General features: G+C 39.7%; 1 protein-coding gene across 2 annotated transcripts; it reads left to right on the top strand.

Moving 5' to 3' along the window:
• The first annotated feature begins 369 nt into the window (after positions 1–369).
• Positions 370–27,535, top strand: FZD6 (frizzled class receptor 6). Of its 2 annotated transcripts, none has more exons than XM_039706220.1 (6): positions 370–904; positions 17,496–17,692; positions 19,867–20,884; positions 23,244–23,392; positions 24,613–25,041; positions 25,530–27,535. In XM_039706220.1, exons 1-6 carry the CDS (start codon positions 725–727, stop codon positions 25,684–25,686), a joined length of 2,130 nt encoding a protein of 709 aa, XP_039562154.1. In that variant the 5' UTR covers positions 370–724; the 3' UTR covers positions 25,687–27,535. The 2 variants fall into 2 exon arrangements, with proteins under 2 accessions (XP_039562154.1, XP_039562155.1); XM_039706221.1 differs by lacking the exon at positions 370–904 and adding an exon at positions 1,227–1,379.
• The last annotated feature ends 65 nt before the right edge of the window (positions 27,536–27,600 follow it).

Genomic DNA, 27,600 nt, shown 5'->3' on the forward strand with positions numbered 1-27,600 from the left:
GAAGGTGACAGAGAAGGTGACAGTGAAGGCGGCAGTGAAGGTGGCAGTGAAGGTGACAGTGAAGGCGGCAGTGAAGGCGGCAGCGGGGGCCGGCCGCCCTGTGCCGCGGAGCCCTGCCGCCTGGCAGAGGCCGAGGTGCGTTTGGAAACAATCCTCGAGATCGCTTCCAGTAGCGGGACAGGTTCATGGCCCGACTCTCGAATGTCTGTGCTGCAGTCCCGGAGCCCTTCTCAGCCGGGGCTCCCCCGGCACGCCAGGCGCGCTGGGGCACCCCGCACGGCCGGGTCACTGCTCCCCACAGCCCCGCAGCCCCGGCTGGGCCCCGCCCGCCGCCGCCGGCCCGCAGCCCCGCCGGGGCGGGAACGCTCCCGGAGCGCGGCTGGCCGAGCCGCGGCCCCGGCGGGTGCGTGGGGTCGGGAGGCCCGGCCCGAGCCGCCCTCTCGCCTGCAGGCCGGCCGGGAGCCGAGCTCGGCCTTCGGACGGGTGGTCGCGGTCGGGCTGATCCTGCTGTTCACTTCCCTGTCCCGTCTTTGCACGTACAGGCTCGAAGAAGAGCTCAGCTAAAATGGGGCAATAGCTAAAGCAGCTCTGAGAACTCTGATTGTGTGCCTCACTGCCTTGCGCTGGAGCTGGCGGAGGAAGATGCGTGTTTTTATCCATGTGTAACGCCGGTCTGTCTAACTACTGAACAGAGCAATGTGCTGAAGTTGGAGATCCTGACAAAATGGGAGCGCTTGTGTTGTCTGTGACCTGCAGTTTACTTCTAGCTCTGGTGCAAGGGCACAGTTTATTCACATGTGAGCCAATTACTATTTCCAGATGTTCAGGAATGCCTTACAATATGACTTTTTTCCCAAACCTCATGGGACACTATGATCAGGACACGGCTGCTCGCAAAATGGACGTAAGTTTGTCACCCCTGTCTCCCTCCACCCCAAATTGTATGTAACAAATTTGTCATTAAGAAATTATTTGGGATACCTGTTGCACTGATTTACAAGACTGATAATGTTTAGTGAGTAGATGTTTCTTCAAAACAGAGTGTTCTAGAGCTCCTTAGTTGTATAAGCACTATATAAAGGAGCTGCCGACTTCCTCCCTCCACCCTGCCTTGGATCCTGTATTAGAGTGGAAGAGGAATGGGTGTAGCACAGCAGTGTGGCTATTCAGAGCATTTTGGCAGAGCTGATCACGAATAGCTCAGGCACCTTACTGTTATACAGAACAATTGTTGAAATTCTCAGGAGAACTAGTTTATGATATCCTGGCCTGCCTGAACTCAATGTAAAAATCATATTTAGAAGATGCTCTTGGCTCCTGTCTCATCTTACATCTACTAAGGAGACTGAAAAGAAGAACTTTTCTTACCTGAACTGACTGTAAGTGTGGCTCTCCTGAGAATATGCCATGTTGTGGAAAGGCTTTGCCCATAGCAATACCTGTAAAGGGCGAGAGCCTCTCTGGGTGAGAGGCTTGTAAAACAAGTTTTAAACCTGTTTTAATAATGGCTTTTCAGTGGTAAGAGGAGGGGGAAAATCTTAACACAGGTCTTGAAAAGCTCAGTGTCTTGTACTATGCACAAAGTGCAACAGAAGTGAGGTGAATATTAAGTTTCTGTTTTAGAAAAAATATGTGGTGTTGGAGGTACTGCTACTAAAATCTTATTTGCATACTGTTTATTGAGCTTGGAGGAGGAGGAGCTTGGTTCAGTTGCCGAAACTTGTTTTTAGTGTTGCTTGGGATAATCAGAATTCCGTTTGGCTGCCAGTTGCCAGCCTGGAATAGCACAGGCTTTGGTCTCACATTGGTTTTGTCAGCTCGGTGTAGATGTGTGGGAAATTCTGGGATCACATGTTAAGCTATCTTTATGCAAGCAGCTGAGTTTGGCTGCAGATCTCTGACAAATTGAGGGCTTTTTAGTTGGAAGGCAGGCGCTAGGCTTCAGCTGTGAGCTGTGCAGTGCTTCTCCAGCCATCACTTCCCAGGAATGCTTCCTGCAGTGTCTGCCACTTTATCTCCTCAGGTACGCTGCTGCTGCTTGCTGTGTGTGTTAACTGCAGCCGTTGAGCCAGCACTTGTCATGATTTGTGCCTTCCAGTCATGCTGCTGTTAGGGCAGAGAGACCACAGAGCCATTTTTATTAGGTTGCTATGACTGACTTTTTTCACCTGTCAATAACTTGTGCCTGTTGCCTGTGTGGAGGGAGTTCCTCCTGGAAAGTATTCATGGCTTGCCTTACATATAGCCTACCTCTTGAATAGCTAGTTCATTAAAAATTGTGTGGTAGTGAGAAGTTTTCTACCTACCTCTTGAATAGCTATTTCATTAAAAATTGTGTGGTAGTGAGAAGTTTTCTTGTTTTCTCTCTTTTTTCCATCCTGTCACCCTTGTAACCTGGCTACTAGTGTTGGATTACTACTTGGCTGGCTGGCTGCAGGGAACCACGGTGTCTATTAGAATTTAATTTGCCTACTCTCTGATTTGCTTCCTGGTCTCCTGTCCTCCCACTGCCTGGCCTCTAATTTGGTATTCCTAACTACTGTGGTGCTGTGCAGACATTTCTGAACTGCCTCTTGTGTGGTGGTCTGCCTGCCTTTATTGTAGTCCAGCAGTGATGGTGGATTACTTGGTCAAAGTGAATTTTTAAGACAGCTGCTTACAGGTGAAAGGATCTTGACTCCCATTCTGTATGAAGTTCATGTTGAATCCACTGCTGACAATTAGATTTGGAATTAATATGGTAAAAGCTTTTGGTGGTTCATTGCTGGGCCTTCTTTCTGAGAGTCACATATTTTGATGTCATTCATTCTTCATGTCATTCAGTAATGGTGCCAGTTTGTCCATAGCTGATTGCAACAGAGAACCTTCTCAGGATTTTCTAAGGGTTCTGCTTTTCAGGGGTTTTTTAGTGTTGCAGCAGGGAAGAGGAGTCACTTCTGGAATAGTATTTAATTTCAGTTTGCAGCCATAACAAGGCAGTGGGTTAGGAGGTGCAGGAGACTTTGGTTGTTTTAAGAGCTTAAATTTTTTTGTAATTTTCAGTCTGACCTTCATTCAATACCGAAGAAAGTATTAAAAAAGAAAGCCTTTAAGCATTCCTACTGAGGATCAAAGGAAAGCACTTCTATAGAGTGAAAGCATGCCATTAAAATTCTATCTTGCTCTTCTCCCTCCCTTCCCCCTGCCTGTTCTCAAAACTGGGCATGAGATTTACATATTTGCACGTAAGATCTCACAGAGTTTTGAGGTTGAGGCCTGCAGTAATTTGCTCCTGTATCATAACTGACTTTTAGTAGGATCATGCAGTCCTAAGGAACAAGGTAGGGACTTCTAGAGTCAAAAATATTTTGTGCAGCAAGCCCTAGTGTTAATCCAGGTTTATGTTCTAGTCCCTCTAAGAATTTTTGGGGAGTGTTTACTCCCCAAAAGGACCAAGATTTGACAAGGGGGCAAGTCTCACCTCAAGGTAAAATTCACTCTCCAAAACAGTGGTAACTCACAATACCCCACTCTGAAGGCTCTACAGGTGTGTTCTTCTGCAAGGGAGTGTTGTGTAAAAGAAGAGCTGTGCTGGGAATGTGTTAAATTGGTATTTGTGAACGGTGTCTTCACAGTAGTCCTCCAGAAGAGAATGATCTGGAGCTACTGTTACAGGTAGTGGTTGTCTTTGAGGAAAGCAGCTGATAATACATGGTTTTACAATTCTGCTTCATGTATCAGCTGATGTGCTATAAACCAGAACACTGAAGCACTAGAGCAGGAAGATGACTAACTCAGTCCTGGGGCCTCTGTTATGGATGTTCTGGCTAGTGAGGACAGTCCCTCTGGGATCTTGTTTTGTGCAATAAAAAAAATGTAATTTCCAGTTGTTCCCTCCATTCACATATTGATTTATTTATTTAATTTTGAGCTTTCAACTTGACAGATTGATTTTTGGCTTCTTGAGTTTTACTTTATATTTGAATTCGTTTTGTTTACACAACAAATGGTGGCTTTAGGAAAGTGAAACCACGTGGATTTGTGGTGTGAAGTTTTGTGTATGTTTGCTAAACAGCTGCATGACTGTGGTACTGTGGAATTTGCAGATGCCTACCATCTCTGTATCTCAAAGCAGTTTATCAGTAACTGTTCTTGTTACTACTAGTTCACATTGGGAGGTGGAAGATCTAGGGTTTGTCTGATGAGGAAAATAAGTGAACATTACAGGAGATCTGGTTCATTACAGCTGCACTTAAATAGGTGTAACTCCCCCTCCTGGTCATCCACAAAAACAACTCACTTCTAATTCCAAAGTAATTCCTACTTTAATTATCCTGGAATAGGTTGTCAACTGAAGGCATTATTCCATCAAGGCAGAGGGTTACTGTGTTGTAACTTACATTCATATCTCTTAATCTGTTCTGCTGCAGTTCTGGAATGTGTCCACAGGAGACAAGCCCTTAAGACTTCCTGATGTGGGCAAGATTCACAGATCTGTAGAAGTACAAAGGGAACTGGCTTGCCAGTGAGCTTTTAGAGCAGACTATAGAAAACACTGGAAAATGTTGCACAGAGAACAATGAAATACCTTAGAGAGACTGAAAAAATGATTCAGTAGTGAGTTTTCCATTCACTTCTGAGTTCATGGCCATGTGCCAGAATATGTGTGTGCATGTCTGTGGAGGGTTAAATGCAGCTGGCTGCAGCAGTGGCAGGAATTGTGTGAGAACTGGGGTCAGTTTAAACAAAGCCATTTAGAGGTGGTTAAAAAGTACCTTCCAAAGTTTAATACTGAAGTTGCATGAGTTAAAATTTGTAATGTAATGGCTTCATTTGTTTCCACTAAACCCAAATTTACAGTTAATTTAATATAATGATACTTATAGAAACCTGCAAACCTAGTGTCTGCAAGCTTAAATGGGTATGTGGGTGTATACACATGGGAAGGAAAAAGCTGTCTGCCACTGTAGGTTGGGAGTTTTGGGGAAATAAGTGCTGTTTTGTGAAAAGGTTGTTACTGGTATAGCCTGCAAATCTCTAGAGCTGTCTTTGCTTCTGGCTTGTACACTAACATGAGCAGTGCTCACTAACATGAGCATGAACCACTAGTAATTAAAACTTGAAGTTTAAATCTCAGCATCTTTTAGGAAAACAGTCAGTATTCTTGATCTGCTTGGAGTTTTGTCCCTGATGCTGCCTCAGACTCTAAAGTGGAGAAATGTGTGCAGAGGTGTGGACATCGACCCAATGGAACAAGCACAAAGGAGTGTTTAATTCATATTTTGATTACAACATTTTTGCTGTCTCTTTACCGTGGTACTAAAGGGCAGGGAAGGCTTTTGTAAAAAGTGGTAAATTTAGAACACCATGTGTTACTGTTTACAAACTAAGGTAACTTTTCTAGTTTCTCAGAAAGTAGTGGATGTCACGAAAGATTGTGGTAATGAAACAGCTAAATTCATGCTTGTTAAATGGAAGTTGACAGCTGCCAAAGTATTTTTATACATACTTCATATGGATCAAAGGAAATACAAGACAGTACAACTGACTTCTCTGCTGTTTATGTGTCAAGAAATATGGAATAGTTGGACATGAGTAATTCTTTTGAGCATCACCATGGAAGTTGCAGAAAAGTGGTGTCTAAGGGTTTGAAAACACGTGAATTTTCTGTGTAATTTTGTAAAATAACATAAAAATTTGAGATGTGTGTTCATTTTTTGTGCTCTCTTGCTCTCAGGTATTCCAAAGAAACATACATCATGTTTAGTTCTTAGAGTGGTGCTTATAGCAACATTCATAAACCATTTTTGCTGATTCCTATGGGTACAGTAAATTACAGCCACTAAAAAAGTGTTTGTTACCTGTAGGACTGAGGCTGTTCAAGTGTGATTGGCTTGTGCAGATTGACTGAAAGCAGACAGGCGAATCTGTGTAATCCCATTACCCTGGCTCTAAGCATGTCAGTCATCTGCCAAATCTGCTGCTGCTTTCTCTGAGCAGCAGGACTTGCCCACTTGCTAATGTGAATAGCACTGCCTTGCTGTTTGCTCTGCAAGGATGCTGTTCAGAATGCACGGGGGTCCAAAGCACTCCTTGCTTGGCAAAGAGATGGTGGCTGGGGTTCTTGGAGATGGTGTTGACAGTGTGATTCCAAGAGCCTCCTCTTTCTCCATCTTCAGAGGTTATGCCTACTCTAGCAAGTAATTTGGTGTTACAGGAGTGGATCACTAGGTGAAGTTGTCAGCACACTTCTTACCTGTGTGCTGCCTGAGACAGAGGAGTTCTACTCTGGGTTAGATTTTGGCCAGTCTCACTGTGCATGGGGTCTGAAGCTGGCCTATGGAAGGCTGTCTTGCAGATCTTTGTCAACAACAGACTTCTGATAAATACCATGGTATCTTGTTGTTTGTCTTCTGCAGATGTCTGTCCCTTCTGCAGTGCCCTGGTTAGTGTCAGGTGTAGCTGCAAGCTGTTGGTGATTTCTTAGTCCTGCTGTGCAGCCTTGTCTCCAATTCCCTCTTCTCCACGCTCAAATCTGCAATTACTGGCTAAATCCAGGCAGTGATGGCCTTAGACCTGTGGCTCTAGCCTACTCCTGGAGGATACCGGTGGATGAATGGAACAGCTTCCCTAAAAGTATTTATATAGAGAAGGAAAACAGGAACAGAGCTACTGAGTTTGTAACTACTTTGCCTTCACTTATAGGAGGCAGTTAGGGACTGGGAGCTGAACTGTCTGCTGAGCACACATCATCCTTAGAGTTGGGAGAGTCAGCAGTGGGTACAAAGCTTTGAGACACAGGTGCAATTTCCATATTTTCTTAGTGTTCTTATGGAAGTGGCAGCTGCCCAGTGGAACCTTGTGAACTTCACCCCGTCGTTAGTAAAACCTAGCATCAGATTAGGTAGGATAGGTCTGCTGAGGGTGATGTGGTGACCATGATTTTGAAGGTCATCTTCACATATTTTCTTTGAATAGTAGGCAAGTAGGACAAAATTGTATATTGTTATGTGCTGGTGGTCCACACTGTTTGCCCTCTGCTGTCCATGAGCTGTCAAACTGTGGGATCAACAACTGGGTAACAGCTCACACCCGGTGCATTGGCCCACAGCAGCTCTGGCAACAGCAACTGGATTGTCTTGAAGGATTTGATGAACCCAGGTGCACAGTGGGACATCTTTGCAAGGCTCCTGATGTTTGTCATCTGCAAATCTAGCCTGAGAATGGCAGAGGATCCTGATGTCTTTCTGAAGCGAGCTTTGTGGTGTTTGGCTGTGAGATGCTCTTTGCCCACAGTGCTGCATGGGTCAGGAGGCTGGATGGAGCTCAGGCCCTTGTTGTGTGCTGGTGGAGCTGGAATGCAGACTTAGTTTTCCATTTGCAGGATGGATGTTCAGGGTGACAAATTGCCTACAAGATTTTACCTATGCCGTCATTGATAAAGACTATAAAAAGCAAACAGTCCAGAAAATAACCACATTGGATGGGGAATTTGTTTGTCCATGGTTTCTTTTCTAGTTTTGCAGTGCAGTGTCAAATGTCCATGGTTTCTTTTCTAGTTTGACAGCGCAGTGATTAAAGCTGACAGTTTGTAAAACTACTGTTGTGTTATCTCTTTAGTTCTTTACTGTATTCCAAAGGAGGGAGTGGGAGTAGCTGTGCCACAAAATTTGCTGCCTTTTTCTGTCTCTCAGTGCTGACTGTTGATTCACCAGCCCTTAGGGGCTGACACAGTTCCTTTGTCACATGGTTGCCTTTTTGGGTCTTTTCTGTGTATTTGTGTGCGTCTCTGATTGCTGTAACACATTGGTAATTTGCCTGCCAGAGTAAAAGATGCGTATGTCTGCCCTCTTCTTCTGAGCTGTGTAGTGTAGACAAGTGGAGACTTGATAGATTTCTGCTTAGCTATTGGGAGAGATGTGTAGGGGTGTGTAAGAACTGTGTAAGTAGCTGCTGTATATGGGGGGAGAGAGAGGCCTGGACGATCAGTCTTTGTAGGACAGTAAGGATACCTGAAGATACCTCTCCTCTAGACAAGAGCTATCTGGGAAGGGGAAAAAAATCCACCTTTTCTGTACTTAAACTTCTGGTAGATCAAGTTATTTCAGAGAATAACCACATCCTTCCAAGTTTGGCTCATGCTGTATTCCCCAGAGGGCCTGCAGAACCAGATTTCTTTAGACTCAGTAGCTGCTGCCACAAAACATTTAGTGGCCAAACTCTCCACACAGTTGTCCTGCATACAAAATTAAAAGCATTACTTTTCTGGAGAGGACTGTACCCATCCAGCCTCATGGTGACCTAGCAATACCTGTTTGTTAGGATGCCAGTCCCACCTGCATACTGTTTCACATGAGCTAATGCTCTTGCAAGGAAGGTACAAGGTGCACCATTCTAAGAATCCAGTTGGGTGGGGGATCTCACTGGGAATTATACACAGAGCTACAAACAGAACATTAAATGTCGAAGGCTAACGTGGCCCACAAATCATAATGTGACAGGGAGAAAGAAAGGATAGCCTTAAGTTTTTAGAACAGGAGAAATAGGGAGGATAATGAGGGGAATGTCACCAAGATGAGCGCTGTGGGCTAACAGTAAGGAAACAGTGTCTAGTGCAGGCATTCAAAACTGGGGAGTGTCTCAAAGTATGACCAACTGGAAGTAGTGAAAGCAGAGGACAGAGGTAATGATTGCAGGTGCTGAGGTAGGTGACTGCAGCTCCATGGGCTTCAGCTTGGTCAAATCACCTGTGCATGCCTGACTGACATCCCCTGCATCATAACAAAGTTGGTTTTTTAAGACTACTAAAGATTTCATTTAAGACTGCTTAAAAATGCATGAAGTAGGCAAGAAAGAAAGGTGCGGGTTTACTGCTCTGGTGACTTGGGCGGTGCTGTTATGCTGAAGTGTGCCTCCACACTCACAGGGAGAGGGGGAAGCATAAATCTGGATGACTTTTGGAACCAGAGCAGTAATGACTTCTGCTGGAATTTCTTAGAAATGGGGGCCCTTTTTAAAGATAAGACTGTCTATCAACATTACAGGTAATCCTTTACATTGAATGCTGCACAAGAAAGTTTAGCAATAAATCCATGTACTCCTGTAACACATGGCAAATACAAGGAGAATTTAAGATTTGTGATTCCTATACTACCACAGTCCAAATGTAATGAAGCTCTGTCTAGACTGCATATGTCTGAGGGCCTGCAGTATGCCTTCCTTCAGTTAACTTACAGTTGTCTGTCTTTTATGCTGTCTAGTTTACACAAAACCTAAGCCAGATACCATGTGTAACTGAAAATCTTTGTAAAAATAGTTCAGTAGTGTAACACTTGGGAAAAAACTCTCATGTTTGTTAAGGGCTGTAAATTGCAGAGGCTGGAATATCTATAATTTAGGTCAAGCTATAATTTAGGTTAGAACAAAAAAATGCAGTGGATTTTGGTCATAAACTATTTTGAAAAGTATTTGAAATACTTGTACTTTAGTTTGCTTCAGATAGTGAGATGTAATATTCCTGTTTATATTGTTTATAACCTTTGCTATAGTTAAAAAAATAGGTATATATGTATTTTCATTTTGCATGTGAAAATACTTAAAGAGAAAAATATGGAATTAAATTGTTTTGCTACAGAAAGAAATTGTGTTGCTAGATCCCTGCGTGGGCCATTCTCTTGAGTTAGACTTTGTCCTAGGGAGTTTCTTCCAGCTGAGAATATCTTGCAGCTCTGTGTAGTTAATGCAAAAGCATTCAGAGTGTATAAAAGTAAAAAGCAGAATAGCCTGCTTTATCCTTCTGTGTCTGTGCCCATTTCTAGTATCAATGGCAACCTTAGTGCCAAGGTGTGGTATTGGAGTAGTTTTATGGAGTTTGTTTTACCTTTTTTTGGAAAGTGCTTGAGTGCCTTGCTGTCCTATTGACCTTTGAAAACATTCCCCCATGTGCTTTAACCTTGCCCTGGTAGGATTTTTGATTAATTTTCCCATAACCTTTGAATAGCTAATATGAAAGTTCAGACCAGACCATCTGTGCAGACACAGAGATGTGTGTGTGTGTGTGTGTGTGTATTGCATGTGTTGGGGCAGTGATGGTGAGGAGTTTTGGACAGACTCGTTCTTGCTGCCGATGCTCTGAGCGTTTCGCTGCTGGCCATTCGGCTCCCTGAGCGCAGCCCCGCATCCGAGCCCGGGTGATGAAGCTCAGTCCCGCCGAGCCCCCGGGCACCTGCCTGCCTGCCGGCCGTCCCTGGGCACTTCACAGCGCAGGGGTTTTTAGGATCAGCTGCCATCCTTTGAAGATGAGTAAACACGGGTCTTCATGCGCGGAGCGCAGGCAGCTCCTGGCCCGTCGGGCTGTGTGAGGAGCGCCGCCGGGCACGGTCCCGCTCATCAGCGCTGCACGCTGGGCTGTCCCCAGGCTTTGTTCGCAGCCCTTTGACCGTCTGAGTGCATGTGGTGCCTTTGCTGTTCGGCTGAAGGACAAAAATAAGCTTAAGTCTTGGCAAACATCTTTCTGCAGAACAGCATCGTTTGTCCCACTGCTTGTTTACTACCCATTTCTTTCTCTGCACCACCCTAGCCTCTACCAGCTCTTTGAACTTCAGATTTCCTGGAGTCGGAAACTTAAACTATTGTCTTCTAAACTACGGGGGCAACCTACTTTGTACTCTGACAAAATACTTCATACTTATCTATGTAAATGTTAAGTTGATTACATTTTAGAAATGTTTGAAAAGCTTTTAGATTAAACACTATGTACTTTTAGTTTATTGTGGAAGCTGCAGAAGGTAATGCTAATTTTTTTTTAAAGCAGCTTATTAAAATAGAAATCAAGTTAATGTATGTTTGATGGTTTTCTTTTTACTTTTGTCAAATCAAGATGCATTACTAATGCATATTAAACTTAAAAGTATTCCGTTCTGTAGTATATATCTTACATACATTTATACCTAAAATATAAATGGTGACTTTTAGTCCTAAAAAACTTTTGTTGGTTTACCCATGTAATTTTAACTGAATTGGGAAAATACAGATTACAGCTGATACTTGCTGCTGGCAGCAGTAGTTGATCATTACTCACAGCTCAGTTAGAGACATGGTGTATGTGGGCTCTCAGATGAGCTCATACCGTGTTCCTTGCTGGCTTAAAGGATGGTTGGCATTGCCCTAATGTTTCTGGGCATTCCCATGTTCCTGTTTTGCAGTTCTGTTAAGTAGCAGCTTTTAGCAGGCATGTAGCAACAAGACACTGACAACTTTTGCAGCTTCCTGCAAAATCCTTACATACCAAATTAAGTGTATTTAACTTGCCTTTGATCTAAATTCATCAATGTAACTTCCAATGGGAAAAACCTAGTCTCGATGTTGCTTTGAATCTATTGAACTTGTAAATTTCATCCTTCATTTATCATGTGTTGGGACATTTATTTGTCATGACTTAGTTAATTGTGCATGAACTAGAAGTCGGAGGTTCTTGGCAGTTGATTCACTATGGCCATCAGCAAATTGCCACCTGTGCCAGCCTGTCTAGGAATTGCATGAAGCATTAATCTCTCTGGGTGTGATGCTAATCTTGTTTGCATCCAGTCGAGAATAACTCAATTGTAACAATAGTGTAGGATTAAATCAGCCGTGCCATACTTGCTCCACCGTTTTAAATTAAAACAGATTGTCATTGTAAAAGTGGCTAAAGATTCTGTGAAGATTGTTAGTGTAGCTCTGTGAGTGTGAAGAGTAATTACTGTCACCTCTTCTGAGATAATTTATATGCACTGTGATTGACAGTGGCTATATTTCCTGACTATCACATCTGAAAACTTATATGTTTATAAATATATTTGGTTTAGGGTTTGAGGCAGTACTTAAATTCTGTAGTGACTGGATATAGTAGGTTTGTTTGTATGGTATTGTAAATTATTAACAATTAATCTTTAATTATTAATTATTAAGATGCCCTGCTAGAAGCAAGGGAGTTGGTGATCCTTCTGGGTCCTTTCCAATTTGAAGTATTCTATGACTCTAATTACTCATCATTTAGGTAGGTGTTATTTCCTGTAAAGCAGATACATAGTTACATGAATAGCAATGTGTATCTTTAATACAGGTACACAATCTGAGGTCTTTAATACAGGTACAATCTGAGGTACACACTGTAGTACAATTACAAACAATAAATTTAAGCCTGCCTTTGCTTCAGTGACTGAAATACAGAGTTCTGTAAGCAACAAGGTTGTAAGGTTGTTCCTTTAGTGACAAGATCTGTATCAAATTGATTACGTGGTTTAACACTGAAACAGTTAATGTTTGTCATTGTTTAACTCAGTTAATCTCAGTGTTAATTAGATTAATGGAGCTAAATGCTCTCACATGGTAGGTAGAGCCCAGTGGTTAGGGGAGCAGGTTGTTACTGTCTCAAGTATCTGACTCCAGCGGCTGAACAAAGGCTCAAGCCCTCTGTGTGTCTCAGCAATTCAAGGTATTTCCTGTCTCTTACAATAAAGGTTTGAATAGATGATTATAACAAAAAACCGTGATATTTCAGTCCACAGTTTTTTCTATTTTGAAAGTGTCTCTGTGACACTAATCAGCAGAGTACAGGAGAATGTTTTCACTTACTTGTTTTGCTATACGCTGGTAGTTATCATACATCAGAACCTCAGAGACTGATCATCTCTGGGTCAGACAGAGGTGAGGTACAACAGAGCATTTGAGATGTCTGCATGGAATAATGGACTTGTTTCTCTTGTGTCTTGGAGTTGTAAGCTTCCTCAGCACAAAACAGAGAAGCATGGCGAGCTCAGGATCCATATATAGTTCTAGGTTGCAATTTATTTGTTGGCAAGACACATTTAAGAACGTGTTTGCACTTAGACATTTTTTCTGTGTTTTGCACCGTTTGTTTTCACTTGTCTCTGTTGTGTTACTGTTTGTAGAACCACACCATAACTGGATTTCTGAGGTAGCTTATCTTTGCCGTTGGAGAAAATATAACATAGACACACCTTGTAAGGAATCTAGGACTTAATAACATGTTCATGTTTGTTAGTGCAAAGTTTGCATCCCACAATCCTTGGTTCTTCACTGACAGTGCTTGAGGCAGTGTCTCTCTTGCTGTTAAAGGCTACATCATCTTTCACTTTACAGCTGCTATTGGTTTGTTGGTTTGGGTTTTTTGTGTTGTTGTTTTTTTTTAAAGATTGTTACTGTATTCTAGCTTGCCTTATGTTTACTGACTTTTGCTTCCCATTGTCAAGAATATGAGAATTTAGATTTTAGAACTTATTTTGGCTGTGTGAGGCTCCTTTTCCGTTTTTTCAAGTGTGTGGTTTCACTCTATTTTTAATGTTCTCATCACCCAGTATGCAGATTTTCATCTCTTCTTCATATGACAGGGCAGTGGTTGCTAATGTTTGAAATGCCAAGTGCCTTAGATTCCTGGAAGAACAAATTTTATTTGTTTGTGCCACGTGCAGACGTTGAACTTCCTGAGGAGAGGAGGATTATGGTATAAGTTTGTGAGTTTAATCCCAGGCTTGCATGCTTAGCACACCATCATATGCATGCATGCAATGTACCCAGCTGCCCACGTGGGTAAAATGTGGTTTGTGGTTGGGACATCCACAGTTCAGATCAAGTGCCCTTGAAGGAACTGAATTTTACTGTCACTGAGCTTGAGATCTTGGCTTTACTTTGTGCTTCCAGACTATGAAGCTGGAGGAGCAAATACTTTGGTTTTGGTAAGATTTTGCTTTTATGGTCCATCAGGAAATGCAGACATACTATTTTCCATGAGCAGACTTTTCCATTTTGGCTAGCTGGAAGTGAAGCCCACATTTAAAGATACCTCATTTTAGCAGAGTTCCAGGCACTTCAGATGTTCTTAAATGGTAAAAGTAGGCAGTTGCTGAAAATAAATCAGTGTTTTACAAATCCCATTTGTGTGTACTTGAGGCACAGTTTTACATTTTCTAGTTTTGGGTTTTTTTTGTTGAGAAAACTCATTGTCTGTAAAATCTATTAGTTTTTTGAGGGACTCCATACTTCTGTTGAAAGGGAAAATTCAGATTATATATACTTTCAGTTTCCAAAAACATGGTCAGCCTATATTTTTGTTAATAAACTGTGCTGGTAACCCATTGTAGACTTTGTTTTCCGATGCCTGCCTAAAGAACAAGAAGAAAAGTAGGTATAAATAAATAGATAAATGTTTTTTTCCCAGTAAGAGTTATTAAACCCTGAGCTGATAGTTTCATACTATACCAAATAAATCACTGGAGTGGTTCCCCTTAGTTACTTGTACTGAAACCTCTGATTGATAACAAATTAATTCATAAATGGATCAAGAAGAGGGATGGGTACTAAATTTGCTGAGAAAACAAATGGGATGAAAGAATTGTAGAGAGATCATGTGCTAGAAACAACTGGACAACAAAATGATAGGTGTGATTTAGGGTAGGGAAATGCAGAGTAATAAGTTTGGGGGAAAACAACGCCAGAGTAATAAATGTGGGGGAAGTGTAACTCCCACTATCTGTACCAGTGGGTGGGCACAGTATTTTTATCAGTTACTGTCGCTCAGAAAGTTTTTGTTGTCACTGGAAATGTGATGTCAGTCTTAAAATTTAGTCACGGCAAATAGAAGACAAAGTATATTATGAAGGGAGCAGAAATCAAAATATAAAGCATTACTATGCTAATATATAAATATAATGTAAAAATTATAAAAAGACAAAATTACGTGGAAAAAGCATAGTTCAGTCTGTTAGTTGTTTGTCAAAACACATACTGGGCTGCAAAATAAGGAGTTACAATAAACAGGTAAAATGCAGTATTTTCTCACCAATGACTGCTTAAATTATGCAGGACAACTTACTGCTGTAGTATTTTACAAAGGGTTCAAACTTAAATGATTGAAAAAGGGGTAAGGTGCTTTCTAAGAAGAAAGGTTTTTCACTGTCTTCTCAACACGGTGGTTGTGTTACAATGTGCAGCTTGTTTCCTAAATCCTTGATAGCAGGAAACTGGAAGAGATGTCAGCTTGTCTTATTACAGCCCCCTTGCTGCCAGCCAGGGTGGAATGAGGTGTCCAGCTGAATGGTCTGACTCAGGAGGTCAGCTTGTGTTTTCAGAGCATCAAACTTCTTTCTCTTTTGCTCATACTTTCAGGTGTCAGAAGGTAAATTTTTTTAGCAAGCTGAAAGAAATAAAAGAAATGTTGTAAGGACAGTTACTCTTGGCAGCCAAGTCCTTGGAATCCTACTCTGATTACATTATAGGCTGAACATAGCATTCTTCCTAAAAAAAATTAAATATATCTGTTAGGTTGGTTTTGCATTTAAATAAAATATGCTCTTTAAACGAGTGTTTAGACAATGACAAGATGCTTTAGTAAAACTCATGCAAACATTTTATTTTTGCTTGTCATTCGTTATCTGCCTCTAATATACAATGTCATTATACATATTGTGATTTTTGTGCTATTTTAGCTTTTAGGTAGCTTCAGATGACAGAAACTCTGTTAGAGTGGTAGGGGTTGGTTTTTTATGTCCTCACTTTCTTCTCCAGACATTTTCTTTATGCTTATTTTCTGTATCAAAGGAGCAGGCTTAAAATATGCAAGATTATTATCTGTATTGGAAAATGCTATTTAAAAACTGTCAAGTTGCTTATAAAAATAGTTGGTAAAATGTCTCTGTAGGTAAACTGAGTTTCATTGATATAAATACTGAGATTTTAAAAAATCTTTACTTTCCTAGATAAGATAGATAAAAAAGTTTTTGGCTGGTAGTCCAAAACTTGCTCTAGAAAATTAATTTTACTTTTTATTGAATGAGAAGAACTGTAGGTGACACTAAGGAAGAATTCAGAACAATCAAGACAAATTCTACAAGACAGTGTCAAAAATAAACTCAATTTCTGTAACAATTGAATATGACTACCCAGGCTATTTTGTTTATGCTAAGTTCTGGTAAAAACAGAGAAAATATGAATTTACAACTGAGAAGAAAAGAAGCGTCATAATTATGCAAAAGGAATTTAATTCATTTAAGGTAAACTCCTGACTGCTTTTTTTCATCTGAAGCTGTGCAGCCTTTAGGAAATAATTCAACTTATGGAACTGGAACACAGTATACCAGAACTGCCTTTCTGTCCTTGTCACAAAATACTCAAATCTTGGGTTCCAACCAGGGCAGCTCAAGAGGAGACATTCAGAGAGGGGATCAAACTAAAGTGTGCCTGTTGTAATGTGCAGATGCAGCCCACAGCTGGAGTGCTCTGAAGAGTACTGCCAGCATTTTTTTGGTTTATCATAAAGCACTTGTATGTTATTCTTCTCTGCCTTATCTTCTTCCTTCCTCCCCACACATTCCTGTATTTTATTACCAAGGTTCTTTAAGGACTTGTAGACATTCCATTTTTAAGGGAAATTTATTTAGCAATGTCTTTTCTTTTAAACTGCATGTTCAGTAGTAAGACTTGTTTCTTGGGTAAGGAGAGATAGATAGATAGATAGACAGATAGATAGATAGATATGGGGTACTTGAAAGCTGAAAAAAGTAAGGATGCTGTTCTGGACTCAGAATCTAATCTTTCCTTTTACAGCCATTGGTTGAATGTTTGAGACATAAATATTGATGGTAAATAATGAAATAAAATTCTTACTAAATAAAAATCTTACTAAAATCTTGGCCTATTTTGAAAATTGCATGCATTCTCCCTGTTTAACATCAGACATAACATTTGCACACATTATTTTGGGCAAAATAATTTACCTTAACCATAAAGCTGAGAAAATGTAGAACAGAAAGGCTGGTTTGGTTCTTTTTTTTTTTTTTACTTAAAAGTCTGTCTGACTGTGAATAAGCAATTGAATGCATTGAGCAGAAAAAGTTAAACTTCATTCTGTGAATTCTCTAGTAAGAAGAGTCATCAGTTACTCGCTGCTTGGTACTTGGTAATTCAGGCAAATAAACTCTCAATCATGTTGACAGAAATTTTAAATGAGATGTTTAAAATGAGAAATAATGTTTAGACTTCATTAACAACAACAAAAAAAGCCCTAAATTTCTTTAGTGTGAGAGATGACTACATCACACCACTTAGGACTGAAAATGTAATCTAACAGGAACTACAGGAACAGACACACCTTGGAAAACCTCAGGGCATTTGTTTAGAAGCTGATTAGTGTACAGAGAAACTCAATGTTTTACTTTATTTTTAAATATCTTGGGCATTCATAATATCTTTCAGATTTCTAACATTGTCAGATAGGAAAAATGAGGTTTGGATAGCCAAAGGTTGTCCAAAATCCTGGGACAAGGGCTGGGCTGGAAGTGCCAACGGAGCCTCTTGCCACTCAGGCCAGTGGGTTTTGCTTTTTCAGAACTGCTGAACAAACACTATTTTCTAGTATCTTTTCAACCTACACAGGATTAAATGTAAGCCCTAGTGATGAAAGTTAGTTTTGATGCTTTGAATTATCTTTTAAATAACCAAAGCCTTCTTCTTCCCCGTAGCCTTTCCTTATTCTTATGAATCTTCACTGTTCGCCAGACGTCCACACATTTCTGTGCAGAGCCTTTGTCCCAGCCTGCCTCGATCAGATTCACGTGATTCACCCCTGCCGAAGCCTCTGTGAGAAAGTGTATTCTGACTGTAAGCAGCTGATGGACACTTTTGGAATTGCATGGCCTGAAGAGCTGGAATGTACCAGGTATTTTTCATTCTGACAGGTGGTGGGAGTGGTATTTTCATGTTTGACACAGACTGAGGTGAAAATCTGAGGCAGAATGTTTAATGTCACCTTGCAGTAACTTCCTTAGTATGCTCACCCTGCAGTGCTTATGCACAGGACCATTTCTTTATTGAAACTTCTTGTTATTTGAATTATCACCTACATTTTCTGCCTGTGACAGTTTTTGCAACAAAGCTCTGCAGCAGTTCTTTTCAATAATCAGATCCTTACAAGAGGTAGCCTTTTCACTGTACATTTCTAAAAGTTTAAAATACTATATGTTACAGCATAGATTTTGCTTTGGTTTCTGATGTCTAAACTAGGGATGATCATGTTTACTTTATTAGGGGTTTTAGAAGTAACTGCTCCTAAGATAATTAAATATAGAATATTCTGTATTTCAGCAGACCCAGAACATGGCATAGTAGAAACCTTACGTTGGTCCTAACTGTTTAAATGTGGCAACCTAGTCTTGTGTTGCTTTTCCTGTACTGCCTGCCAAAACTCCTTTTTTTGAAGTGTCACCTTTTCCTCAGAGGTGTTCACATGTCTGTTTCAGATAGAGGACAATTAATACTTCATTTGGGGAAAAGATGTCTATATATTTTAAATGGAAACCACTGGGAGCACTCCAGTGCAGTCTTTTTGAGATTATGACCTCCATCTGTGGATATTTATAAATTATTAAGGCCAGATTTTTTTTTTTTTTTTTTGTTAACACACATCAGGTCAAGAGGTACAGGAAAGGAGCAGAGACTGGAAACTCAATTTTTCTACCCCACGTGCAGTTGCTAATCTGTGATGGGGCTGAGGGAGAGCTGGGACAGTTGTCCTGTGGATGACTTCTGGTAGAAATGAGTACTGGAGTCAATATGACAAGTGACATTAATGCCATTTCCCATAGTTCTGCAGAAAAATAGAAGTTGTGGAGTTTTAAGATAAGAAGACATTAACTTCTCCCATCTTTTGTGGGGTTCTATACAACAACAGCGCCCCTCAGCTAGCAGGTATCTTCAAGAATTATTTTGAAAATGTAGGACTATTACAAGTCAATCCAATTATTCAGTATATCTTGAAAATGACTTTTTAAATCAAATTATGTTTTTTGCAGGATTTAATTCAGCTTTAAGTTATTTTAATACTGTTAGCATTTACTGAAAATGAACCTTTCCTGTTCATATGTGAAGTGATACCTCCCTGGTAGCCAGTACTGAAAAGTCCATGTTCTGAGAAGTCCAGGATGTTCTTAGAGCAGCAGAGATCCTGCTGCTGCAGCCCGTGGAAGAGGAACTGGTGTGAGCAGTAACTGGAATACTGAGGTTCACACTTCTGTATTCTTACAGATGAACATGAAGCTGATTAAGACAATGAGTGAATGGAGTTCACTCTGTTTCCACATGTACTGCTCCAGCCTGTGGTTAATGAAAGAATCTGCCATAGAATCAGTTTTCTTAACAGTTAGTCTGGATTTAGTTGGACAGCATGGTAGTGCAGTAAAACAAAGAACTGAAGGAGTTTTTATCTGGAGCTGAGCTTGGGTACTGAATTGAGAGGCTCTTGTAATAGTGTTTGACAAAGAATGTTGAGGTAACAGAATTTTACTTTAAAAGCTAGAATGCGAAACTTGTTCCTTTTAATGTACACTTAAACTTGGAATGCACGTGACCGTAAATCCCATTTTGAGTAAATGCTTACCTGCTTGAATTATATGATCTCCTTTGAAGATAAATCCAGCACTGCTAACAGGGTATTATCCATATAAAAAGATCACATCCTGTGTTCACTTAAACCCTGGAGCAGTTGAGTCTTGAGCAGTTTTTAAGTTAACATCACAGAGCTAGGAAATTTCTAAAATACTAATAATTTTAACAGTGCTTGCATTTTCTGCCTAGGTCATTTTTCTCTCTTCAGTCTACATTGTTTTTGCTCTTGGGCCTGAAATTTGGGTAGTTGTCCTTGGTTCCAAGCTAGGAAAGGAATTGTTTTTGTCTAGCTGCTCTGTGAAGAGAGCTTACCATCCCTTAATATGAAGCTCAGAACTACACACTAAAGCAGTACAGAGTCTGAAAAATATAAAAGCTAAAACCTAAGGCATCAATTTGAGTTGAGAATGAAGGCTACTGAGATATTTCCTCTTCTCTTTACTTACTCAGGTTAATCAATTGTGATGAGGCTGCTCCTGCCACTGCTGCTGTAACCACAAACATACATGGAACTCAGAAGACCCCAAGCCAGATCCGAAGGGATTATGGATTCTGGTGTCCCCGACACCTACACACCACCAATGGACAAGGCTACAAGTTTCTAGGAATTGATCAGTGTGCACCCCCATGTCCCAATATGTACTTCAAGAATTATGAATTGGATGTGGCAAAAAGTTTTATTGGAATAGTTTCAATCTTTTGTCTTTGTGCTACGCTTTTCACGTTCCTAACTTTTCTGATTGATGTTAAAAGGTTTAGATACCCAGAGAGACCAATCATCTATTATTCTGTCTGTTACAGCATAGTCTCTCTAATGTACTTCATTGGATTTTTACTAGGGAACAGAACTGCCTGTAATGAGGCAGACGAGAAGTTAGAAATTGGTGAAACGGTTGTTCTTGGCTCCCAAAACAAAGCCTGTACTGTCCTTTTCATGGTTTTGTACTTTTTCACTATGGCAGGAACTATATGGTGGGTGATTCTGACCATCACTTGGTTCCTTGCAGCGGGAAGGAAATGGAGCTGTGAAGCTATTGCACAAAAGGCCATGTGGTTCCACGCAGTTGCCTGGGGAATACCTGGTTTTCTGACCATTATGCTCCTTGCCATGAACAAAGTCGAAGGGGACAATATCAGTGGAGTTTGTTTTGTGGGTCTCTACGACCTGGACGCCTCCCTGTACTTCGTGCTTTTGCCGCTGTGCCTCTGTGTGTTTTTCGGTCTCTCTCTCCTTTTAGCCGGCATCATTTCTCTGAACCACGTGCGCCAGGTGATCCAGCACGACGGCAGGAACCAGGAGAAGCTCAAGAAGTTCATGATCCGGATTGGAGTTTTCAGTGGTTTGTACTTGGTGCCTCTCGTAGCACTGCTTGGATGTTACGTTTATGAACTGGTGAACCGGAAAATCTGGGAAACTACTTGGGTGTTTGACCACTGTGACCAGTACCATATTCCTTGCCCTTATCAGGCAAGTAATGTTTTCCTTTATAAATAATACTGTAAAGTTAATTAGCAAAACCCCTTATGCATATCTGCCATGAAATGAGTGAATTATTTTCATGTTAAGTAATCAGTTCAAAAACATGGAGTGATTAGTTCCTCTTTAAGTCAAAGACAGTGGAATATTACTTTTGCTTTGAAAATTTTAATCTAATTGGTAGCATTCAGCAATTAAATTCCAACTTGCAGCTCTAACAGAATATATGGCATTTTTATGAACTTTGAACTTCATGTTGCAAATTGTGAGGGAGGAAGGTTATTCTTTATGATATTTGTTTCTAAAAGTATTTTCTTAGTACTTTGGTGCCAAGCTCAGTATCAAAGTACATAAGTTGAATTTTCATCAATTTCAGTTGAAGCTGAAATAATAATTCTTAAAAATTTAGACTAAATTGGATTTTAAGTGCTGCTTATAACCACAGATTTAGAATCACTTTTTTCTTTTTTTATAAACAAGTGTAGAAGTGTAAACCATGTGAAACTTCAGAACGAATTTCCCATATATTTTTTTCCACAATAGTTGTCATTTGCAGGCTGATTTTCAGGACTGCAAAATGCAAAGGATTCTTTGCAACCAAAAAATCAAATAAAAGAAAAAACCTCAACTTAAAATTGTGGAGGTGGTTGTGTTTAACATTTGCCTCTTAAGATCCAACTTCCTTGGAAATACTTTTAAATTAAATCTGCCTATGTTCAGCAGATTAAATCTGCTGCAGTTGCAAGGAGTTTTATATACTGACAAGTATTGTTTCTTTCCATTTAAGAACAAATATAAAAGAAGACAACATCACTAAGAAATGCAAGTGTTTTGTGTCATCTTTCATTGCATTACACTTCAAATCTGTGTTTTTGCTGCAATAAACGATTATTAAAAATGAGGAATATAAACACAGGCATTATGGAATGATCAGGATTGATCTTTTTACATTTTTAAACATCGTTTATTATCCTCTGGATTGAAGTCAGTGTAGGCTGAGAGTAGCACAGCTCACAGACAACTTGTTTATTTTGGCTTCCAATACTGTTTCTTAAGAAGTGTATTTTGACTTCAGTGGTTTTATTCTGAGTTCTGTATAAATCTAAATGCTTCAGAATATACAAGTTTGAAAACAAGACTTTTATGCTTTAAAAATAATAAATTTGTTTTGTAGTGCTTAAATATAACAGCTTGGCATAATAACACAGAGCATGTATTTTTAGCCTTTAAGCCATTGTTGGAAGAAATATCAACATTAAATATTACACAAAGATCTACTTTATGGGATCTGTCCCTATGATAGACAGTGTGTGCTAATTGTGGATAGCTCAAAGTGGTATGCTTGGCCTTGGCTTACCTGAGCTGGCTGGTAGACTTCTGTTGCATTTGCCAGATGAAAACCAAATAAAAACAAACTGAAGCAGCTAATGTTACCTGGCTAACAAAAATAGCGACTTTGATAGATGGGTGTTGCAGATAAGACAAATGGCATAAATTAAATTTGCAGCATGAGAACTGAAGATAATGATCTCTCACTGAGTTTAATGTCTCAGCTCCTATGATACAGCTCTGCAGAAAGGTGGATTAATTTTGCAATAAACAGAAAGCTACTGTGTAGTTCCCTGCAGCTCCTTGAAGATGCTCTCTAATCAGATTAACTCCCAACTAATCCTTCCAGTACCTGAAGGGAGCCTACAAGAAAGAGGAAGAGAGACTTTTTACAAGGGCATGTAGTGACAGGACAAGGGGGAATAGCTTTGAACTGAAAAGAGAGTAAGTTTAAATTAGGAAGATATTAGGAAGAAATCCTTTACTTTGAAGGTGGAGAGGCACTGAAATGGGTTTGCCAGAGAAGTTTTGGATGCCTCATCCCCGAAGTGTTCAAGACCAGGCTGGATGGAGCTTTGATCAGCCTGGTCTAGTGGGAGGTGTCCTTGCCTGTGGCAGCTGGGGTGCAAGTTGATGATCTTTAAGGTCCCTTCCAACTCAAACCATTCTGTGATTCCGTGATCCACTTGCTGTTCCTTTTAAGTTGAAGGGATAAATCTTTCACACTTGCCTCTGGAGAACATTTTTACTAATACTATTACTCCCAAAGTTACCTTTCCATTCAATTTAAAAGAAAAACAATTCCTTCTGACAGATCTCTTCTGTGTGTATATTCAGCTGAACCACATCTGACTTGTCTTAACATGTCTGATGTTTGTCCACAGTACAAGCCTCAACAAAGAGCAGCAGTCATAAGGAGAAAGTCTCTCATTTAAGAAATGTATTTATTTTCTTCATTTAAAAAAATAAATCAATGAGTATATTTTCTTCTTTGCATTTATTAAATTTTGTTATCTTCTAGGCAAAAGCACTAGCAAGACCAGAAATATTTTTGTTTCTGATGAAATATTTGCTGACATTAATTGTTGGCATTTCTCCCGTGTTCTGGGTGGGAAGTAAAAAGACCTGCTCCGAATGGGCCAATTTCTTCAACAGAAACCGCAAAAGAGAGTAAGACATTTTTTTTCTCTGTTTTTTAAAGTGTATGCTTAAATTTGGCTTTTACACATGTTTTTTTAAATATAGCTCAGGTAATCAAAATGTTGTCCTCAGACTATAAATGCTGCTTTGGGCATCGGCAGAATTCCACTGGAATCTGGGGATGTTTTAAATATGCAGTGATGTTTTAACACCAGTCTCAAGAGGACAGAACATATTTTTCTCTGCTGATTTCTCTTTTGTAGAGCAGAAGGTGTGTTGCTGTGTTTAGCATTGGCTAATACATCTCTGGTTCACAGTCAAAGGAGGAAAGATAATCTCAGCCATCAGTTTAGTTCTTTTCACATGTTGTGAACACTTCATTTGACACAGTACTTAGTACTACGTTTACTGGCATGCAATAATAATATCCTCTTTTCTCCTCTGCCAGGCTTGTCTTCTTTTAAAATTAATTTTCATTGAACCCTCCTGTCACTTTTATTGCATTAATCTAGTGTTCCTTTTTTTAAATTAAACAGAATAATTCAGTTTTATTACCTAATTTAAGCAAATTTATTATCTATGGATTTAAATAGCTTATAAATTTTGTCTCCATTTCTTGTAGTTGTCATTTTTCTCAATTCTTTTTTATGTCTTGATTATTTCTTTTCAGATTGTTACTTATAAATGATACTCTGGTTTTAGATAATTTTGTTTCTTTGGATTTCCCAAGGCAATAGTCTCTAAGCTCTTTTTATTTTACATCTCCATTCCTCAATGGTGAATTTATAGCTTCCTTTCCCTCTCCCTTCTTTTTCCATTTCCTGTATATTTTTGCTTGTGTTTCAGATGTTAATTGCTTTTAGCTACAAGGATTTAAAAATAATGAAGTCATATTTACAGTGCTTATATTTTTTTCATTTGGAGAAGGTTGACTCTATATAGTTAATGCAGTTGTTTATGAGCTACTTGTTTTCTCTCTAGTAGATCATTAATTCACTGTAGTCATTGGACCTATTTGCAGAAGTAAGAAATGTAGAAATCTGCTTTATTTATTTGTTCCACAGACAGTTACTTCGGAGCCATTATGATTTTTCCTCCTCTTTTCACATAACATTTTTTCCCTGTGTTCACTAACACGCGGCTAAGATTGCATCACTGGTTGCTGTTCTTTCAAGGTTTTGTGTGTTACTCATTATATTATGGCTAAACTTATGCTCTTTGCTCAGTGATGTGCTTGTACTCTCTTCCAGTCCAATCAGTGAGAGTCGAAGAGTGCTGCAAGAATCATGTGAATTTTTCTTGAGGCACAACTCCAAAGTTAAACATAAGAAGAAGCACTACAAGTCAACTTCGCACAGACTGAAAGTCATTTCAAAGTCAATGGGGACCAGTACAGGTGGCACAACAAATCATGGAACTTCTGCAGTAGCAATCACGAATCATGATTACTTGAGCCAAGAAACTGTGGCAGAAATTAAAAGCTCTCCAGAGACATCTGAGAAGGAGATGGAGGCAGACAGAGCATCCGCCCGAAGAGTGGAGGAAGGTGAGAACAGCGGAGATCAGATGCTGCCCAGTGCTAAACTGACCGTGGATCAGGTGGAGAGGAGGAACAAAGCAGACAGCACCTGCCATATGAGTGCTTTGGCTGAGAGTATTAAGAGAGTAGGTGAAGGAAGGTAAGGCTCCTGAACTCAGTATTTCCTTTGTTTCTTCATAATACCACTGGTTTTGTAAGTGTTCTGTTTCTTCTCTCTGAAGAATCAGGGTACTCTCACGATGCACTTGACCTTCAGTAGCTGTCAAGAGAACTTGCAGACTGTGACCATATATGTTTAGTTTCTGGGATGTTTTGTATTTTTGTAGGATTCTTCTTTTTCTTTTAAGCATTGTGTGCTTGAGCTATAGCTTGTAGGATATTCTTGCCTTGCTGAACAGTGGCCCTCAAGAAACCTGTGTCTGCACTGCAATCACATTAAGAGGTGATGGGTCTGAAAAAGAACAATGGTGACTGTAGACTTGAAAAAGTGTACGGAACTGTACTACATTCTTTTGAAAAGAATACAGCTGAATATATTTTATGACTTCACTACTCAATTTTTTTCCATTGTAAGGGAAATTAAACCATGCTTAAAATTTACTGTGTTTTATTTTTCATTACTTACAGAATAACTCCTAAAAATGATTTTAGTGAGTCTCCTTCACTGCAAAGAAGCTGTTCCCAAATACCTGATGTCCCCCAGTCACCTTCTGTATCACTACTCGTCTACTCAGCTTCAGACGCCAGAAGAGAGTTGGATTCAGGAAACAGTTCTAACCCTTGAAAGATTGAAAATGTGCATGAACATTTGTATTGCATAAAACTGAAAGATTGGACATTTCTGTGAACATTTGCATTGTATAAAACTGACATGAGTTCTTTGTTACACTGGAAATAATGGATATTCTGTGCCTTATTAAAAAACACATATATCCTGCTTTGCACTTAAAAAATGTATGTTTTGTTGTGGGGACAGCTAGCAATAATGTACTGTATTTAATCCTGTTCAGGACTAATGGAAATTGAAGTTCTGTAGGACATGGCAATAATGTAAGAAAAAGGTGAGAGACAAATACTATTCCTTATATAAAGAACACTTTGTAATGAATTGTATTAAAATAATGCTTCAAAAGCACTGTTACTTCTCAAGGTATAAAATTCCATCTGCCTCTTCAATATTTTTCAAAACTTGTTAATTTTTTTCTCTTTTTTACTGTCTCTTAAACAACAGTATCACTTAAGTGATGCACAAATTTCTAAATACTCTAAATTATGCATCATGCTGTATCAATTATAGCACTGGTTTTATGGTAGCTGGTACACTGAATTTGAAAGGGAATCTGAAATTACAGCAGTTTATTTTGTACATAGGAATGAATTTTGTAAATAAGTGACTGCATAAGGTCAATCTTCAGAACTACTGTTCTGTTTGTATTGTACAAACTTGGGAAAGTTCCTGTGCTTCCGTTGGGGTGTTGCTGAAGCCAGCAGTCCCCTGGTGATCAGCCAACATGACACAGTTCTGAGAAAAGCAGGTTGGACCTTTATCCACAGCATGCACTGATATTTGGGGTGAGATGGGTCCTGCTGCAGAGATGCTGCAGAAGGTGCAGCAAAAGCCTCTTGGAGCCTCTCCTGGCCTGGTGTTCCAGGGCATGGTGCCAGAGGGAACACCTGAGGCTCCTGGGCTCCATGGGCACAGCCTGACGTGCAGGCTTGGGGCTTTTGTCCTGAGCTGCGTCTCATGCTGTTTCTATGTGAGTAGCTTCATTTTTTAAAAAATGTTATAGAGAAATACCTTGCAGATAACTGCTGCAAATAACTGGTGAGTTATTAATATGCAGGCTTCTTTAACAATCTATTTACTGAGAAGACAGCCTTAGTACTTTTCCTCCAAAGCCTCATTTTCTACAAAGCCTACTTTTCTATTATGCTACAGGAATATATTTTCTTTAAATCAAAAAGGCCTTAATACATATAGCCTTTCTTATGCTAGGTGGTTCTCAGGAGCAAGTACTGCTGATGTGGATAACAATTTCATTGTCTGACTTCATTTGAGTCACAAATTTTTTAAGAGCCAATTGGAGTTATTACTTGAGATAATTTGGAGACAGATTTTCCTGTTTTCTAAACCTGAATGTCAGTGCATTTTGTAAAACTGTCCAGTATCTTGCATTTGACCACTAATAAGAATATGTTTCAATGTTATGGTATTATGCAAAGAATGTACTGTGAGTTGGGGCAACATTCATGGTGATACATTGAACAATGAAAATTGCATGGTACAAAGGACATGTAAATGCTGGAACAACAGGAACTATGGTTCTGATAAACCAAAGTTATTTGTTTTATCCATCATGCATTAAAAATGAAATTTCTTTATATTACAGTGTCTGCATTTTAGCATTTGTAATTTATTGCCTTCAATGGGATATGCTCTTTCTTTTAGAATTTTCCCATTAAAAGTACACAGAATTCTTGCTACTGAGTGGACAGTAAGAAAGATATGAAAAGGTGCACTAAATACCCTTCATTTTTCTACTTCTGTTTGTAACCAGGTAACTTTATACACATGTTCAGTAGTTTTGTTATTACTGTATTTGTTAGTAATAAAATATGCTGTTGTATAGTAAGAGCTTCTGAGTGGATATTTCTCAGTAACTAGATGTGGCATTTTGTTGCTCTACTCACTACTGTA

Source organism: Passer montanus, unplaced genomic scaffold (assembly GCF_014805655.1).
Source record: "Passer montanus isolate IOZ18808 unplaced genomic scaffold, ASM1480565v1 scaffold19, whole genome shotgun sequence".
NCBI lineage: Eukaryota > Metazoa > Chordata > Aves > Passeriformes > Passeridae > Passer > Passer montanus.

Coding starts and splice junctions, on each gene's coding strand:
- FZD6 (XM_039706220.1), top strand. CDS start 725: ATGGGAGCGCTTGTGTTGTCTGTGACCTGCAGTTTACTTCTAGCTCTG. Junction 905..17,495: donor CGGCTGCTCGCAAAATGGAC/GTAAGTTTGTCA, acceptor TCTTCCCCGTAG/CCTTTCCTTATTCTTATGAA. Junction 17,693..19,866: donor GAAGAGCTGGAATGTACCAG/GTATTTTTCATT, acceptor TTACTTACTCAG/GTTAATCAATTGTGATGAGG.